The following is a 20,307-nucleotide window of genomic DNA, read 5'->3' as shown; positions in this document are numbered from 1 at the left end:
AAGGTATGTGACTTAGCTTCTTTAAGTTTTAGTTTCCACATCTATAAACTGATGTGTGAAGTAAATTATTTAGGGGACATTGACCTCCAGTACAGAGTGTAGCCCTGGCATCCCTTGGCATCAGTACCAGTGTGAATAACAATATGGCAGAGCCAGAGTCAGTTTGGGTGTCCCTAGCAAACATGAAAGAGCCATTTGAATGTCACCATGGAAAGAGTAGAAGACATGACATTTGAAAGCCAGTTGGCAAGGAAAGTTCTCAAACCCAGGTGAAGAATCAGATATACTAAGGCTCAAATCTCTCTCTCTCTCTCTCTCTCTCTTTCTCTCTCTCTCTCTCTCTGTCATCCTCTCTCCTCCTCCTCCTTCTTCTTCTTCTCCTCTCTCTCTCTGTCTCTCTCTCTCTTTCTCTTCCTCTCTGTCTGTCTCTGTCTGTCTGTCTCTCTTTCCCTCTCTCTGTCTGACTGTCTGTCTGTCTGTCTGTCTGTCTGTCTCTCTCTCTCTCCTCATTAATAAATGCTTATAACTATGGTGCTGAGCCTCCAGACCACATTTTATTTGTTACACTGTGGATAACCACAGTGTCTACCCTACAGGGTTATTGTAAGGATCAAAGGAGATAATATGTAAAGCATTTTATAAACATAAAAACACTATATAAATTCTAGCTGTTTCTGTGACCTTTTTAAATATTCTCATGTTGTTATTATTAGCAGGATTAATATTCCTTCAGTGGTGACAAATTATCCACATATAGTGATTTTTTTTAATCCTCTGATATTTCTTTTGGTGGATGTTTTACAATATGATGAAGATGCCTAAATCTTATAGATTTACTTGTGTTTTTTTTTAGGTAACAATTTTAGTAACAACTTTAAATAGGAAAGGCCTGTTTCCTTAACAAAAATTACCCTTTTTTGATCTTTAGTACAACAATTTTTATATAGTCTAGCCACTGAGAGTTGATTTTTTTTTCCTTCATAGCAAAGATTAGAAGCTATTTTTTTTAATTCACTTTCTCACTGTTCTTCCAACTTCAAAAAGCCTATGCTATATGAAAGAGGAATCAATGATGATCCCTCCAGCTGCCATGTTCTTCTGAAGGTTTTCAGGATGAATTAGACTGTTTTAAAAATTGTCAGTTCTTGGTGGTATTTTTCATTTTTGATAATGCTTCCTTTGTACTTCAACTGGTCTTGATTCATTGTGGATGTGAAACTTCTGATTTCTTTACATTGACAGTCACTACATCATCTCTAATAGTCATTGTGGTGTGTTCTTTAAAAGACATAACTTTTTATATCTTTTTGCAATAATATCCAATTTTGAGAACCACAGAATTTAAAATATAACAAAAGAGAGCAAAGCACTCAGCACTGAGCTGACAAAGAATTAATTAAAGGTGAGGGAATTTATTTCATCTGGTAAGTCAGATGTTTGGAAGTGAGTAGATTCACATAGGGATGACCATTGCTTTCATAAAATGAATTTGAACTCAGATACTTTGTAGCTGTGTGACCCTGGACAAGTCATTTAACCTCAATTGCCTAGATCTTGCTGCTTTTCTGTCTTAGAAGTGATACTAAGACAGAAGTTATACATTTAAAAAAGGAAAGAAAAGATTGTTAAAAATAAATTAAAATTTTAAAGGCTTCTATAAATTGCAAATGTAATTTCATTGTTAGTAGCTTATTTTCATAATTTTTTTACCCTGGGAATAACTAGGAATAAACTAGTAGAATGATTTCAGGACATCATCGAAGCCTCAGGTATCTCAGTTTTAAAAAATTATATAGGATTACATCTTCCTATAAGATTACATCTTCCTACATCAGTGATGGGCAAACTTTAAAGAGGGGGCCAAAGGAAAGGAAATGCTCACCTGTCAGTCTGTTTCTAAGACAACTCTTTCAAAGTTTTATTGTATTGTATCCTACTCATTGTATTTGCCAGATTAGGAATAATGTCCCAAGGCCAGATAGAACATTTCAGGGAGCCACATCTGGCCCACGGGCTGTAGTTTACCAATTACTCTCCTATATCATTGTTTTAGGAAAATTGGATCATAGCTACTGACATTCATTTTTCCCCAGAAAAGAGTCATGAAAACCATAGTGTGTCCACTTCTGAGGTTTCCTGGGACTCCTGAATTTATATCATGTTTGTTTCCTGCAAAAAACACATTTTATTGACTACTATAAAGAGGAATTCTTTGGTATTGGAATTATCGATTTACTCTTCAGCTTAAGGTTCTGGAATGTGCTTAGCCACAGAATTCCAGAGGGCATTAAGGCACGGTTCTAGTACTGCCAGAGCTCCACCTGCTCCTCCTTTTCTCTGTGGCAATTACTCCACTCTTTCCTCCTTCATATGAGATAGCCATTCCACCCTACCACCTCCTAATCTACTCCACTACCATTTTAGGTCATTCCATTATATTCACCTCACCCTCAAGTCTTCCATCCATTCATGCCCCTTTAAAATGCCTAGGCAATGATACCATTCCCAGGGCCATAGATGACATTTTTCCATGCAGCAATCAAACAATTTGGCCTTTTGGGTTGCTTGTGATTGTTCTTTCATTACCTTTGTATGTTTTTTATAGATCAAATTTTCTGCTGAGTTCTGGGTTTTTTCCCAGGAATAGTTGAAACTCCTTTAGTTCATTCAATATAGATTTTTTACCTTTTATAATTATGTTCATTTTTTCTGGATATGTTATTCTTGATTGTAAGCCCAGTTCTTTTGCTCTATGTATTGCTGTGTTCCATAGCATCCATTCTTTTAATGTTGTGGCAGCTAAGTCTTGCATTATTCTGACTGTAACACCATAGTATTTAAATATTTGTTTGGTTTTTTTCTTGTTGCTTATAGTATTTTCTCCTTAACCTGGGAGCTATAGAACTTTGCAATATTATTCCTGTGCATTTTCATCTTTGGGTCTCTATGAGATTGTGACTGGTGAATTCTTTAAATTTCTATTTTACTCTCTGATTCTAAAATTTCTGGGCAGTTTTCCTTGATGATTTCTAGGATTATGCTGTCTAAAATTCTTTTGATTGTAGCTTTCCTGGAGTCCAAGTATTCTTATACTGTCTCTCCTTGATCTATTTTCCAAGCCAATTGTTTTTGTGATAAGATGTTTCATATTCTATTATTTCATTCTTTTGATTTTGCTTTATTATTTCTTGTTGTCTTAGGAAATCAGTAGCTTGCCCTTGCCTAATTCTAGTTCTTTATAAATAATTTTCTTCTATGAGTATCTGGATTTCTTTTTCCATTTGCCTGATCTTCCTTTTATACTTTTCTTGATTTTTTTTGCATTGCTTTTTTTTTTCTAATTTTACTTCAACCTCTTTCATTTGGCTTGTGAGGTCTTTCTTAACCTCTTCTAAAAGCTCTTTTTGAATTTGTAACCATTTATTGTACTTTTTTGCTGTTTTTGAAGTAGGTGTTCTTACTTCACTGTCTTCTGAGTTTGAACCAAAGTCTTATCTTTCTTCATAATATCTGTCAGTAGTTGGTTTCCTTCAACTTTGCTAGCTTATTTAAATTTTTTTAGTGGCCATGCCACTAGACTTAATTACTGCCTTTTTACTGGCATCCCATGGTTTCCAAGGTCCTGAGGTGTGTAACCTCTGGTTTCAGGATGTTTAGGGGTATTCGTTTTACCTGGGTCCTATTTAGTTATTCATTTTTATAGTCCAGAGTCTTCTCTTAGATCCCAGTCCATGATTGAATCCTAGGTGTTCCAACCAGAACCTGAGAGCAGTTCTGCCATTGCAGCCTGGCAAGCAGTCTACCTCTCCCTGTGGCTGCAACTAGGGACCTCACTCTCCTGGGAGTGACTACAGCTGACAGGGCCCCAGGCTCTCAGCAACTATACTCAACAGGGTGCACTCCTCCCCCACTTTTTTCCTACTGCCAAAGCCCAGGATAGAGCAGGTGTCTAGTCCACATTCCTCAGACCTCCAAAGTTCATAGTTTGGTAGCAGTAAGGCTTGAGTTACTGCCCTAAGAACCTGGTGCCATTAAATTCCGTAATGTCCACTCTTTCAATCCCCAGCTGTGGGTCAGTGGGAGTCTTCCCAACAAGACCCACAGCAGACAGAGCTGTTCCCAGGGCCCTCCACCTACAGATTCTAGTGGTATCCTCAGAAATATATGCTCCAGGGCTCAACAAACAAGATGAGGTTGTCTCCTTCCCCCCAGGGGATGCCTTATTAGTGCTACTGTTTACTCTATTCCTAACCCCAGAGTCCATGGCAGTGGGACTGAGGCCAGGGAAGTCAGGCACTTTCTTCTCTAGTTGTCCCTTTCTGTTTAACTTTATTCCTGACTCCTATCTGTTTTTGATGCTTTTAGCATTGATTCTGTGGAATTATTTTTGATTGTTCATGTTGGGTATTAGGAAGGTAATGAAGCTTCTTGCTTTACTCTGCCATCTTCCAATGCTTTTTCATTTGGGGCAATAAGTTCACCTTTACCTCTTGTAAATACAAGGAATTTGTTAACAATAGCATTGACTGAGTTATCATGATCATACTTCATCAGCATCAAGAAATCAATCAATCTGAAAAAAGATTGATGGAAGAGTTGTCCATCAAGATATTTCTCATCTCTGCATCTTAGTTCACATTCTGCACCATGAGTCTATCCTATTGACTTAATAAATGGCTTATATAGAGATGTAACTTGGATGTTGCTATTCATGTATTTTTACCATAAGAATATGTCTTTACTACAGACTTTGGAGCTAAATAAAAGTGGGCTTCTGGTACTATAATTGAGGACATCGGGCTTGTGTTATACGAAGTCCTGAGTCAGCTGAGAATATAAGGTATAATCAAGTAATGAGCTATGGAGGAACAATTCCCAAAGTGGCTTAGCATCAGAACTATTAAAAACATCTTCTTTGATCCTGGCCTCTATCATGGGTTATTCAGTTGCCCTCCTGAAGACTAACTACAGAGAGAAAGAAGCAATCACTCTTCTCTGGACACTTCAGCTGATGAAGTGGAGTCATCTTGTATTTTTATACTAATTGTCCTAAAAAAAAGGTACTTTCTTACCCCTTAAAAAGCTAAGGTATTAAGTATATTGTCAAAAAACACTGTGATTCAACTAAGTGTTGTTATTCCTTTTAAATTTCTTGGTATTTTGTGTCTTTTGAGTTTCCTTCATCAATGCTGTGGTGATTTGCAAAATACCTTTCCAAGAGTTCCTGTTCAGTCACCATAATGTAAGAGGCTCACTCTCACAGGTCTAGGTATCTCAGAGGTGGAATGGTTAAGCAGTTTGAGATGAAATTAGAACAGCCAGAGACTCAGGCTTGCAGAGGCTATTCTGTCTGCCATCTGCTGGCTTTATTATTTATACCCTTTTTTTCTTTCTTAAGATTACATGCAGGTTTGGCATGAATTTCTAATACGCAACATACATTTTTTTCTTGTAGATAATGGATTAAGTCATACATTAACTTTTACTAAATTACAAAAATCATTTGATTAACAAAAGATGCAAAGATTGTCAAGAATAATTCATCACAAAATAACGGGGTTGTAAATTACCATTCCCACCCATTTGCGAGGTACAAGGCATGCATTTCAGCTAGAATAATGTTCAATTACATTTTAGCCAGTCAGATTAAGCATGATTATACCTCACTCTATTTTGCTAACCAATTAATGAAGATTCCTTATGCTAGCTGATTATATAAGTACATAATTAATCAGAATTCAAAGTACACAATAAATCCAAACCAGTCCAAGTATTGTTTCAATAACAGCCTTTAATTTTTCAGTATTTTTCAAAGGTAAGTTTGGTATGTTCTCTGAACTTGTGGGGTTAATGAAAACAGTCCAATATTGTGAGGAGGCAGCCTGCCTTAATTTTTCATTCCCTATCCTCCCTGTGTTACATTCCACTTCAGGGATTAGGGGGGAGCTTGCAAGCAGTTCCAGACACCTGTGTGTGGGGATTGTGAAACCTGCAGTTTCTGTTTGGGGAATAGAAGTCTTTAAATGTTAACTCACTATTTGCTGTTCTGTTGTGGAGGGACTTTTAGGGGAATATCTGTAATATGACATCTAAGGTGGGGCTTTCCTAGGGGGGCCTGTAAGGGATCTAGTAATAACCTATAATGTTCCTCTACATTTTCCTGGGGCTGATTAGAGATATTGATCATAATAATTCCTATAATGAGGAGTGTTAGGAAGAGAAGAGTCACACAGGGGAAACTGAATGGGAAATCCATCCTCCTTTGATCTGCTTTACAAATTTTCAGGATTCATGCATGACTTTGTCATCCATCATGAACTTGACGGTTCCCGGCAATTCCTTACTAGCACAGTTTAATCATTTTACAATCCTATTTATCCATTATCTGTTATCTTATGAAAACATATAGCAATAACAACAACAATAAGGAAAAAGCATTTGTATGTGCTCTAATTATTGCAAAATGTTTTACATTCTGTCTGCCATTAGAACATCACATCTACCTGGGCAGATTGATTCTCGAGGTATTGTACCCATTTTGCAGGTGAGGACATTGAAGCTCCAAGAAATTCAGTGATGTGCCCATTGTCACACAGATAAATGTCAGAGGTGGGATTTGCACCCAAGTCTTCCTGATTCAACATCTGATCTCTATCTTCTATCCCATTTGCCTCTCCATCACCTTTATCATGAACATAAATTTTAATGGAGCCATGGTTCTAAATACTGATTCTAAGATAGAAGATAAGGATATTTTTAAAAGTGAACAAAGTTCCTGAAGATGAGAGGTCCTGAGTTCAAATATGGTCTCAGTCACTTCCTACTATGTGACCCTGGCCAAGTCACTTAATTTCAATTGCCTAATGGCCCTTGCCACTTTTCTGTCTTAGAATTGATACTAAAACAAAAGATAAGGGTTAAAAAAGAAAAAGAAAAGGAAAGAAAATTCAGAAATATGTTGTGTCCCCTGTTAGAAAGGAAGCTTTCTGAAGGCAGAAAACATTTTTGCTTTGCTTTTTGTACCTCCATTTTTTTTTTGCCTCCATTGCCCCTTGATTTTTTTCTTTTTTCATTCTTTCTTGCATAGAGAAAAGCAGCATGAAATAATGGATAGAAACTGGCTTTGGAGTCAGGAAGACCTGGGTTCATTTACTACCTTAAACACTTACTAGTGGTGTTACCCTAGACAAATTACTTAACCTCTGTTTGCCTCAGTGTTTTCATCTGTAAAATGGGGTTAAGAGTAGCACCTCCTTCCCAAGGTCATTTTAAGGATTCAATGGGATAACTGTAAAGTATTTTGCGAACCTCAAAATCCCACATAAATACTATTATTGTTGTCTTTATTTTTACTACTACAGATATTGTATTTTTTCCACTAAAATTCTGATCACCCTGCTAATACTAGTAGAACCTGTGGCAAAAATAGGCCTTTGCCAGGATTTTGGGAAAAGAAATGTCTTAGCCAAGAACAATGGAAGACAGTAGAAACTTCAGACAAAGGTAACGATACCAGCCAGTGAGTAGAGTTGAGGATGTCTTTTGTATGTTCATCTAGAAATTTTATGTAAAGAAGTAGTAGAGATAAATTTGGAGAGTTATGTAGGTGATGAATAATAAAATTTCTTGAATGTCAAGTAAAAAGTTTAGACTCTTTCCTGTAGGCAAAGTTGTTGTTGTTCATTTTTTTTAAGTCATGACTAACTCTTCATGACCCCATTTGAAGTTTCTTTGGCAAAGATATTGGAAAGCTTTTCCATTTCCTTCTCCAGCTCATTTTACAGATGAGGAAACCAAGAGTTAAGTGATTTGCTCAGGATCACACAATTAGTGTTTTAGGCAGAATTCTTAACTTAGGTCTTCCTGACTCTACACTCAATGCTCTCTCCACTGCTTCATCTAGCTACCCTATAGACAGTGGAGATATACTAAATATTTCCAGATATAGAGAAAATTGATGCACCAATTACTATTTTGAGTAGATTAATTTGGAAGGGTTATATGTTGGATGGATGGGAGTCTGCATGTCATAAAATCATAGATTTAGAGTTGGAAAGAACCTTAGAGATTAGTTTTACTTGTTATTTTACAGATTAGGAAACTGAGACCCAAAGAGTTTTCCCATGATCACACAGGTAGTAATGGATACAACCAAGATTTGAAACATTCTCTGAATCTAATTCCCATGTTCTTTATACTAAATCATACTGCCTTTAAACAGTATTTAGTTCATCATAATTGATGGCATGAGTTTTCTGTGATTGATTCTTCTACTCTATCCAACATTGGTGGCTAGGGCAGAAGACACCCTTGTGGGCTCTTGCTCCAAAGAGACTACCAGACTTCCACATAGAGATCAGAACCTTGTCAGGGAGCGGGCTGAAATTCTAAGGATCAGACTTTAGGGTGGTAGGCTAGGAAATGATTTTCTACTTCTTTCCTTCCTTATTTCTTTCTTATACTATATTTATATTAAATTAAATTGTTAAAAGCTACTATCATCCTCATGACTTAAGCATTAACTTTATAAATGTTGACCACAGCAATTTTTTTACTAATATTATTTCACAAAGCCAATTTCTAAATATAACATGTAGCATTTTAATTATTACATATTACATTTATTTTAATTATTACACATGCAAAATAAATTTCAACATTAGCTGTATTACAAAACAAAACACAAACAAATTAAGAGAGATAGTAAAAAGTACAGTGATACCTCACCTATCTCAAGAATTACGTTCCAGAGACCCCTGAATCTGTGAAGTAGCAGCATTATATTTATTTTATTTTATATATATATATATATATATATACATATATATATATAAAGCCTCTACCTTCCATCTTGGAGTCAATACTGGTTATTGGCTCCAAGGCAAAAGAGTGGTGAGGGTAGGCAATGGGGGTCAAGTGACTTGCCCAGGGTCACACAGCTGGGAAGTGTCTGAGGCTAGATTTTCAACCTAGGACCTCCCATCTCTAGGCTTGGCTCTCAATCCACTGAGCTACCCAGCTGCCCCCTATATATATTTTAAGGCTTTATAAACCCCTTCCCACTCTCCTATAAACCTTTTCCACCCGCATTAACCTACAGTCACTGAGCCAATCAGCTCCCAAGATACAGAGCACAGAGCTGTGGTTGGTTACCTTTTATTCCATTAGCCAATAGTGTACCGTGATAAGTGTAATTCCTCAAAACAAAATTAGATTTTTTTTAAAAAACTCAATATAGTGAAGCCCCAATAAGTGAATTGTAATATAGTGAGGGATGACTATATGCTTCAACCTTCATTCAGATTTCATAAATTCTCTCTCTAGAGCTGGATAGCATTTTCCATCATGGTCCTTTGGTCCTGTCTTAGAATACTATTGTGCTATCAGTAATGATGAACAGGATGGTTTTGGAAGACATATGAACTGATGCAAAATGAAGTAAGCAGAATCAAGAGAACATTGTAAACAATATCAGCAATATTCTAAGGATGATCAACTATGAAAAAATTGGTTAATCTGATTAAGATTTTGATCCATCAATCGTATACCACAACTTGTTCTGTATGCCTCAATTGATGGGCATCCACTCAGTTTTTCTTTGCCACCACAAAAAGAACTCTATAAATAATTTTGTAAAAATAGGTCTTTCTCTTTTCTTCTATCTCTTTGGGATACAGACTTAATAATGTTATTGCTCAGCTGAAGGGTATGCAGAGTTTAATAGCATTTTGGGCATAGTTCCAAATTGTTGTCCTGAAAGGTTGGATTGCTTTGCAACTCCACCAACAGTACATTAGTACAACTTTTCCACATTTTCCACATCCTTTCCAACTATTGTCTTTTTCCTTTTCTGTCATGTAAGCCAACCTGATAGGTGTGAGGAGATATCTCAGAGTTGTTTTAATTTGCATTTTTCTAATCAGTAATGATTTAGAATATTTTTTCATGTGACTATTGATAGCTTTGATTTTTTTCTGAAAAGTGCCTGTTAATATCCTTTGACTGTTTATTACCTGGAGAATGGCTCTTATTTCAACAGATTTGGCTCAATTTCTAGGGATACAATTAATAAAAAGACAATCCCTTCCCTCAAATAACTTATAATCAATGGGGGAGGAGATAACACACAAAAAGAAGTAAGAAAATCAAGGGAAGGGTAGGAATGGGAGCAAGTGTAATTCCAAAGGGTACTTACCACAGGGACATCTTATTCCATAGAGCTAAAGAAAACAGGCAGGGCTGCCCCAAACTCCATTTTCTGCCCTCTATAAAAAAAAAGTTATTAAGAATTGTTGGATACTTCACTCCAGAGGAGGCTGAGAGAGGTGGTATCAGTCAATGTAATTATCAGTCTGTGAGTTGAGATTAGTTTAGATGAGATTAGAAGTGATGAGTTTAACCTTGGAAGGGCATCTTATTACTATAGACTTGGAAAAAAAATTATAGCAGGATAGCAAATGCAGAGTGGAGAATAAGGTGCTGACCACAGTGGATGTGGAAAATAACAGGCATTCAAAGGATATATTGCAGTGGAAGGATTACCAGTACTTGATTGATTGGGTATTAGAGGAGAGAGAAGACAGGCAAGAATGAATTCAGGGTTTTAAACCTGAGACAGAGTTGGATAAGATGATAATTGGGAGAGGAGAGATGATAGGTAAATAATACACTATACATTCAATTTACATAAGTTATGGAAAAGGTGAAAAACTTTATGGTGATAAAAAGTCAGAAATGGAATTATGATAGTTTTTAAATGAAAAATTAATTTCTACTTAAACAGTAGCAAAGTATCAAATAATCAAGTATTGGTACATTGATGATACATATTAAATACTGAAATACCTACTTGTCTGTTTCAGATTCTGGAAGATGTCAGAAGATATACCTATTCAAACAAGTTTTGTTTCTTTTTATCAAATATCATTATTGTTTATTATTTTTATGTTTGTAGAAATGCATATTAAATTATATACATGTATATATAAAATACATAATTTTCAATGTTCACTCTTATCTTGCTTTGAGCATTATAGCATATCCCTATAATTAGTCATTTAGCCATACATTTTTCAATGAAATACTATTTTGATAAATATTCATTTATTTAAAATAATTGACTTTCTCTAGACAAAATAAAGTGTTGTGCTACATTACAGCCTCACTGTTAGGAATGAAGATAGAGGTGACAATGCTGGAAGGCCAACACATACAACAAAAATGGAGAGTATCCAGGCGGTAGAAGAATGGTAAGTTTGGACTTTGTGTTGATAATTAAATCTTATGTTTATATGGCATTTACATTCAGTAACTACTAAGTTTTTTGTTTTTTGTTTTCAGAACTAATGCATCTACCAAGTGCCTTCATAGCCTGAGTTACAGTCAAATGTATTCAACCCAGTTTTTTCCCTGCAGTGAGCTTTTTTATCAGTTATTTCTCAAGATACTATTGTGTTATTATTCTAAATGGTGCCACATAGTTACCTGATTTCATATACTGTAAATCCTCATCTCTCTGATTAATAAAAGCAAGATTGTTACCTGAGTCATCCATAAAATGACCCTAATCCATCACTTCTCTTTTCAAAGATTACCTTTATTTATAGTGGAATCTAAAATATGAGGAAAATCAGTTTCTCAAGCTATTCAGAAAGAGCCAACCTGATTTAGACTAGCTATAACTGGATTTTAGATATAAGGGTCCAAACCCCACAACCCATTATACACACAGATATACACACACCCATAGACATAGACCCAAAACAATAAATATCAATATACCTATATACATATGTGTACTATGTAGATATGTATATTTTCTGGTTCACAAATTAGCTTAGATACATTACTTATTTTAATCCTCACTATAACACAGTGGGATCAGTAGTATCAATGTTAATCTCATTTTACAAGTGAGGAAACCAAGGTTTAAAGGGGCTAAGTCCTGCCAAAGTCACACAGAGAGTATGCAGCAATCTTGGGACTTAGACCTATGGTTTCTCAATTGACATCCAGTACTGTTTTCACAATATTTCATTTATCAGTTTCTATTCACTTGATCATGCTTTAGCAAGAATTCTAGGTCTAAAATAGACCAAAAGCTTGAATTTTAAATCCACAAAAGGAAAGGAAAACTACAATATAAGTAAATTCTCTATATAATGATAAATGGTATTATCTTCACTACTTCTTAGGAGAGATTTTAATAATGGTACTTGATGATAATTTTCTTGCTCACAAATCCTTTAAAGTGAGTAAAGCAAAGTTTTGGCATGAGAGAATACTAACAAGGTTATTTAAAACACTTAATGGAAAGGATATAAAAGAAGTCGAATTGAGTAAAAGTCAAGTAGGTTTTGCCCTGCAGCATGTTCAAAGCAAAAGACAGTAGAAAGCAGATACATGAAAGATTGGTACAAGAACTGGTGATTTTTACAAATCCTGGCTAATCAGATGAGACTGTTCTAATAAAATTAGTGAATTCCCACATGCCTCCTTTTTCTCTTCTCATCCTGTCAGGTTATTCAGAGTTTTCATAAAGCCCATGTTCATATTCAAATTATGACTTGGGATGTAGATCTTCTAGAATAATCCATGAGGAATATTTGAAAGTAAATTTATTAACGTTAAAAATGGCAACATCACAATATTATACTCTGTATTTTTATTTCAGAGCCTGGGATCAGTACCATAGATAAGAAGATAATAACCCTATCCTGGGGAAATAGATTTGAAATCCATATGAACTTTGAGAAGAGAATTCAATTGGCTTTTAAATGTGTTTGACTGATGATTTTTACCATACCTACAATCTGAGTTATTAGCATTTTAAAGTTTTAAAATCAAACAAGGATTTTCTAAAGACTCAATATTGTTCTACCTCCTTGTCTGTTAAATATTGAGGATCTTTACACATAGATTGCCCTCCTGTAAGTGTCTGACTAGGTCATAAATGAAATCACAACCACCTCATAAATAAATTGGGGGCAAGAGAGTAATGTCTACTTTTGTGATAGCAATTTACAAAGTTGTAGCACACACTTTATATACTGATATTACTGCCTAGGACTTTCTTTTTAAATTGAATTTTAAAGGGGAAGGAAAGGAGTAGAATGTTCCAAATGTTCCATTACTAGTCCTCTTTATAGGTCAACATCAGGTCAGTCAATAACAGTATAACAATCCTCTAAAAATCCACTGGCTAATATGATACTGATAGCATTACCAGCCAGTAACACTGGGAGAAAGAGGCAAGAAAAGTACCTTCCTCCCCTTTGAATTTTTCTGTGACCCATTGTGATTTCTGAAGTACATTAGTATAAAATTCCTGTATATGGCCTCATTCAGAACCTAGCTGACCTATTCCTGATGTTTATGTATGAAATCAGTACAGGGATAACTTGGTAAGAAGTCAAATATGATGTGTTAAATATTTAAATCTAATTTTATGCTTGAGCTGCTTTTGCTTTCCACACCTCTTAATTCTTGATTCTTATTGAAACACTTTTGTAAAGATAGTTATAAAAAAGAGATAAGCTACCACAAAATAAATAATCCATGTTTTTTGGAACAATTTTTAGGTGTTCTCTAGTGAAAGGAACATTCCCTTGGCACAGCTTTATCCAAAGACTTGTTGAATAAATTTTAGAGATGTACAGAACTAAAGAGATCACTTTATTGATGTGGACACTGGTCTGAGAAGCAAAATGATTTCACCAGGATTCACAGAATTCATCCCAGGCTGACCGGAAAAGCCTCATGTCACAGCAGGACTTAGGTTTTTCTTTAGTAGCCACCTCATCATTAAAACTCACCTACTAATTGTCATGTTGGAAAAGACCTAATCAGTATGCTAAGATATAAATAATTGGTGATGGATCGATGTACTGAATTTCCATGGAATAATTACATTTTCATAGGGAATGATCTTTTAAGTCAATGTTGAGCTTGAATTCCTAATAGTGGCATTTCTAACATCAGTTCTGAGCATGTGGAGAGGGTGGGTAGCAAAAGATGGTTCTTTCTTGGAGGCCCTCAGATCATACTCATCGGTATACACTGAAGACTTCATTAGGATGCACATGTAAGGAATTTTGTTTTCATTTATTTTAAGGTGAAGATTTCCTAAATACTCATTTTACTAAAGAAATTAAAATTTAATTAAACTTCAGCACAATATAAATAATATGTCAATTCATACTTTAAAACTAAAAGAAAATGCATATATGCATATATATGATGATACTATTAATAATTACTGGTAGTATTAAGTCGTACTAAATGAGCTGCCTGCTTTACTGAGGCATGAAGCCAACCTCAAAGCCATAGTGACTGAACATGTTGTATCTCCTCCAAAGTCAAATTTCAGATATCTCAGGCAGCATAAACTTCATAAAACCTTTTTTTCTCCCTATTATAATGGCCATGTTTTCTTTCTACAGCCAAAACCCCACCCCAGATGAAATTATGTCCTGGTCTCAAAATTTTGACAAGATGATGAAGACGCCCGCTGGGAGAAATCTCTTCAGGGAATTTCTTCGAACAGAATATAGTGAAGAGAATCTACTTTTCTGGCTTGCATGTGAAGACCTAAAAAAGGAACAGAACAAGAAAGTTGTTGAAGAAAAAGCTAGGCTTATCTATGAAGATTATATTTCTATACTGTCACCCAAAGAGGTAAAAATCTGGGAAACCGTGAAGTCACGCTTCCTGTCCCCAGTAGGAGCTAACCTGGGGCTGATTCTCATTAGGTTTAAGTTAAGGAGGGCTCATGGCTCAAATAGGTTGGAGAGCTTCACTTGGGGGGCGGGGGGGTGAGGTAACTTCAGCTCTAAAAATCACTCATTCACTCATTCATTCATCTTTCATTGTATTAAATAGTCATTTATTAGGTAGCAGATGCACACAGATCACTGCCCTAGGCAATGGAGAAAGGGAAAAAAATTTTGCTCTTGGAAGTAATTCTATTTTAGTATTTAACTTGTTAGCAATTTTTTGCTTAAATGTTATTAATATTAATAAATATGTTACTAAAAAAGGAAAAAAAGATAAATATGGTTCCTTCCCTTTTTATATGGGACAGGCAAGTTTCAGTGAAGATGAGATGATAAACCCACGATGGTCAAATTCAGGTAGGAGCTAACTGGGAAGTCTAGATGCAGGAAGAGGGCATCAGTGGGCATGCCTATGATGAATTTGGGGAAGTTAACTGAAAGGAAGTAAAGGAGTGCAGAAAAAAAAGAGGTAAGAAAGCATACAAAAGGCATAGTCTGTTTTATATTATACCTTCTGTTCAGCCTATGATGAATTTTGGCAAATTAACTGAAAGGAAGTAAAGGAGTGCAGAAAAAAAAGAGGTAAGAAAGCATTCAAAAAGCATAGTCTTTTATATTATACCTTTTTTTGGCATATGCGGATATTCAGTGCCTCTCTAGTTTACCACCAAGTCCATGTTCCTTACACTGAATCTCATTTACTGCTGAGGGCAATATGTTTTGACCTAATTTTTAATTAGCATGTAATTATTCACTCACACCTAATCCATAAATATTTTTAAAAAACATTTCTGTTGGAGTAAGATATTTTATTGCTGAGGGGAAAAAAAACAACACTATGATCTCCATAGTAGTGTTGGCACCTTTCTCCACAGATAAAGTTTAGAACTCCATACTTTGGTAGATAGATTTATGAGTTGTTCTGGAGGGAAAAAATCATTATACAATATTTAGATTTGTAGTGATGAGCCTCCCCAAACAGTAGGCTAGTCCCTTCAATAACAGTCGATTGCTACAGGGCAGCTAAGTGGCTTAGTGAATAGAGAGCCAGGTGCAGAGATGGGAGGTCCTGGGTTCAAATTTGACCTCAGAAACTTCCTAGCTATGTGACCTTGGGCAAGTTACTTAGCCCCTAGTGCCTAGCCCTTACCACTCTTCTGTCTTGGAACTAATACCTAGTATTAATTCTAAGACAGAAGGTAAAGGTTAAAAAAAAAAAAGAATCTTCGATATTCTCTCCATTTCTGATTCAATAACTAAGAATTCAAGCATTTAGAATTTAAAAAATAAATAAATTATAGCTAAGTAGTCCATTGAAGGATGATAACCAGGAAGCTTCAGAATATTATGGTCTTGGTCATGACTACCAAAATTACATTTTGTTTTTTCTTGGCTTTTGTTTTCACCTTTAAATTTTTTGATGCTGCATTTTAATACTTACATAGAAAATATGTACAATTTAAATTGTACATTCCCACGTGGCTCTTTTCACATAGGTACAGTACTTAAACTGACCTGACACAAGATTTCCTCAAGAGTATTTTTCAGTGGTTTTAATCATTTTAGCCTTGGCTATAAAATCGACTAATTTGGTACCCAGGAGATGTTTTATTGCTCTTTTTTGTGTGATAAAATGCATTAAGGAGAAAAGAAGATAAAATATTTCAGTAAAAAATTGCTAACAAGTTAAAGAATAAAATAGAATTACTTCCAAGAGTAAATTAACACTTTCTAAGACTGCCTAAAGGAAAGAGTTGATTGAAATAAGAAAGAGGGATTTATAACCAATAGGAACATTAGCACATAAAACAGATTCTGGTGTCAACTTTTGTCTATTAAGCACTTTAATTCAAGTCCAGTTAAATGAAATAAAGCAATAAAAAGCCTACAAAAAGAAAAAAAAAAAGAAAGACAAAAAGAAAATCAAACTATTCTCAGCTATAAACTATAACCAAATTGTTGAAAGAAGTAATTTTTTAAAAGATTCTCTAGGAGGCAGCTGAACAGCTTAGTGGATTGAAAGAGCCAGGCCTAGAGATGGGAGGACCTAGGTTCAAATCTGGCCTCAGACACTTCCTAGCCCTGTGACCCTCGGTAAGTCACTTAACCCCTATTGCCTAACCCTTACCACTCTCCTGCCTTAGAACCAGTACACAGTACAGAATCTAAGACAGAAGGTAAGGGTTTTAAGAGAGAGAGAGAGAGAGAGAGAGAGAGAGAGAGAGAGAGAGAGAGAGAGAGAGATATGAATGAATGTATAAATAAATAAATAAATAAATAAATAAATGGATAAGTAAATAAATAAATAGGCAGACAAATAAATAAATAAATAAATAAATGAAATTGGAATTAAATGAAATAAATAAAAAGATTCTCTAAACATGTCTTATCTCAATAGGAAACCTAGTTGTATACACAGATCTATTCCATGGGGACAGTAGCTGATTTTTAGCAACTGTCTGTGATCTTGGATAAATTACTTTAACTTTCTAGACTTCAATTTTTCCATCTATAAAGTGAGACGTTTAGACTAGATCTCTAAGATCCCTTTCAGCAGTTACCTTCTCTGCTCCTATTAATTTCTTACCCCTACAGGACAATGCCTAACTCAGATTATAATTAGTGTACTTAACTGCCATGAAAAAATAAAATACTAAAACTATAAGAATTAATTCAGAACAATTTCAAAGACAATTTCAATATGTAAAAATTATATAATTCCATCATCTCCACTGATTATTTATTAAATTATCTGTTTAGATTTCCTGCCTCAAGTCTTCCCCCTCTCAAATTTGTCTTCTGTAAAGTTGTCAAATTGATATTCCTAAATTTCCTGTCTAATCACATTGCTCTCTTCATCAAGAAGCTTCAGTGGTCCCTTATTGCCTCTAAGAAAAAAATACAAACTTCTTATTAGTCATTTAAATCTTTCATAATCTGACTCCAGCCTGTCTTTTCAGGTTTATAATATACTTCTTAATCTCAGACATTCTATACTCCACTTGTTATTCCCTCTACATTCCATTCCATTTCTCCTCTCTGACACTTTTTCAGGCTGCCTCCTACCTCCACTCCTGGAATACACTGCCCCATCAGCTCTTGGAATCCCTATCTCCCTTCAAAGTATTGATTAACTCCAGTAGGTAGTGATATCTCCACTTTTCACTTTGCATTTACTCTATCTCTCTGTGTGTGTATACATATATACTTTTACTTATCTGTTACCATATCATATTCCCTAAGTTACATATAAGATCCTTGGGGTGAAAGAACTGTCTAATTTTTACATATTTAATCTCCAAATCCCAGTACAGTGTGACACAAAGTAGATGCTTAATAAATGCTAATCAATCTATTTTTAAGCTCTTTCAATCATACCTATTTTCTATTGAGCTATTTGGATAGCTTATAGACTAACCAGTCATTGGTATATAGGATTAATTGAATGTTCAGTGTTCCCTTTTTTATATTTTTGTCATTAATTTCACAGCATTAAAAGCTTCAGAGCAGCTGGACCCAGCAAAACATCATATTTCCATTTTTTTTTTTTACAGAGAAGTAAATTGAAGCTCAGTGACATTAAGAAACACTCAGAGTTACACAGCTTTAGTAATTGGCAGAGCCAGGAGACTCAACCTCTATAAATCTAGTTTTTCTCCAGGAAGCCTGTGACTCAATCTAATAACAGAGTTCTTGCTGAAGACAAGGATGCCATAGTCTGAATCAATCTCCTAATACTATGGCAGACCTCTTAGGGTTCTTATTTGTATCTTGCCTTTGCCAAACTTCCCTTCTCCAGTACAAAAATATTTCTCAAATAAGCAGTAAGCTATTAAGGTATGCATTTTTTAAAAAATCAAATTTGCATACTTTTTAAAAGTCAATTTTAGCCACTAGTTATTAAATTTGAATTTTTTCCAACTTATAGTTGTGCCAGAACACTTTTAGTTATTAATTTCCTTATGGCTCTTCAGCGCAGATCAATAGGGACCTAAGTTACTTTGGTTCCTAAGAATCTAGTTATCATTTTCCACTGTTTTAAGGTAAATTATGTTTTTTTCGGATTGTGGTATAAAACTGTTCTATTTTTTTAAGCTAGTAGTTTAAAATTTTTCCTACACTTTTTGATTCTTAAGAATTTTTCTTCATAATTAGTAATATTTTATCTTCCAAAATAATTAAGATTCCTCTTGGGTTTAAAATTAAGAACCATAGCTATTTTAAGCCATCCCTATATGTATGTATAATAGTTCACCTAAATATTGGAGTGTGTTTAGAAAATCTTCAACTTGCCATAATCTTACAATTGAAAATTAAGTTGAATCAAGTTAAGGGGAAAAAATGTCTTTTGAGAAGAAACCCAAAGGTATATTTTAAAGAGAAGTTTAGGAAAGAGATACTGATAGTATATTTAACAACAGTGACATAATATAGACTTTTAACTAAAACTGAATCCTATTTTAAGTGACTCATTTCCAGAATTTTCTTTATTTGGGGGATTTATAAGAAAGATCAGAATTAACGTGCCAAAGAGCTATTGGCTATATACTCAAATTTCCTCTTTTGATGACTGAACCTTAAAACTTTGTTCTGGACCAGTAAGCCCTAGACCAGTGATGGGCAAACTACGGCCTGCGGGCCAGATGTGGCCCCCTGAAATGTTCTATACAGCCAAAGGATATTATTCCTAATCTGATGAATATAATGAGTAGGATACAATACAATGAAACTTCGAAAGAGTTGCCTTAGAAACAGACTGACAGATGAGCATTTCCTTTCCTTTGGCCCCCTCTTTAAAAAGTTTGCCCATCACTGCCCTAGACCAAGGGTTCTTAATTTTTATTATTTAATTTAGTTTAGTTTAGTTTAGTTTAGTTTAGTTTAGTTTAGTTTAGTTTAGTTTTGTTTTGTTTTGTTTTGCATCATAAACACCTTTGGCAATCTGGTAAACACTATGGACCTTTTCTCAGAATAAAAATTTAACTGAGTAAAATAAAATACATAGAATTAAAAAGGAAACCAACTGTATTGAAATGGAGTTATCAAAATATTTTTTTAAAACAAGTTCACAGACCCCAGGTTAGGAACCCCTGCCTTAGAAAATTTCAGCCAAAGCATATAAATCAATATTGCATCATCTGGAGATATGGGGAAACTGTCCTGGGATTGTGTCACTATGACCTGTAACAGAGCTAAAGTCTACTCTGGAAACTTGCTACGGCCTTGAGGGGGAAAATGAGGGAAAAAAGAAGAAAATCAAAGCCAATATGGATTCCCCAAGATACTTTGACTAAAGAGAGTGAACTCTCTGGGCATGGCATAAATTTAAACCTAAATATAGGATTTTGAATAAATAGGATAAAATTTAAACATATGGTGAACAAATCAAACACCCTTTTCAAAACACTAATGCTAGCCCTCATTTTCCAATGGAAGAACAGTTTTCATTCTGAATAATTTCTTTTACTCCATAGGAATTTTCTCCTGGCTAGTAACAGATAGGCTAATTAATTACATCTATCTATCCTGTCAT

At 34.9% G+C, this 20,307-nt stretch overlaps 1 protein-coding gene across 1 annotated transcript in view; it reads left to right on the top strand.

The window, feature by feature from the left end:
• Positions 1 to 20,307, top strand: part of RGS17 (regulator of G protein signaling 17) — a 53,726-nt gene that overhangs the window by 29,452 nt on the left and 3,967 nt on the right. Inside the window, exons 2-3 of the mRNA XM_044674895.1 lie at positions 11,160 to 11,249; positions 14,442 to 14,676. Coding sequence (XP_044530830.1) covers positions 11,160 to 11,249; positions 14,442 to 14,676 — 325 coding nt within the window. The remainder of the gene's footprint in view (positions 1 to 11,159; positions 11,250 to 14,441; positions 14,677 to 20,307) is intronic.

This window comes from Gracilinanus agilis, chromosome 4 (genome assembly GCF_016433145.1).
Source record: "Gracilinanus agilis isolate LMUSP501 chromosome 4, AgileGrace, whole genome shotgun sequence".
Lineage (NCBI taxonomy): Eukaryota > Metazoa > Chordata > Mammalia > Didelphimorphia > Didelphidae > Gracilinanus > Gracilinanus agilis.
The sequence above is the reverse complement of the archived record's forward strand: the minus strand, read 5'-3'. Positions and strand labels throughout refer to the sequence as shown.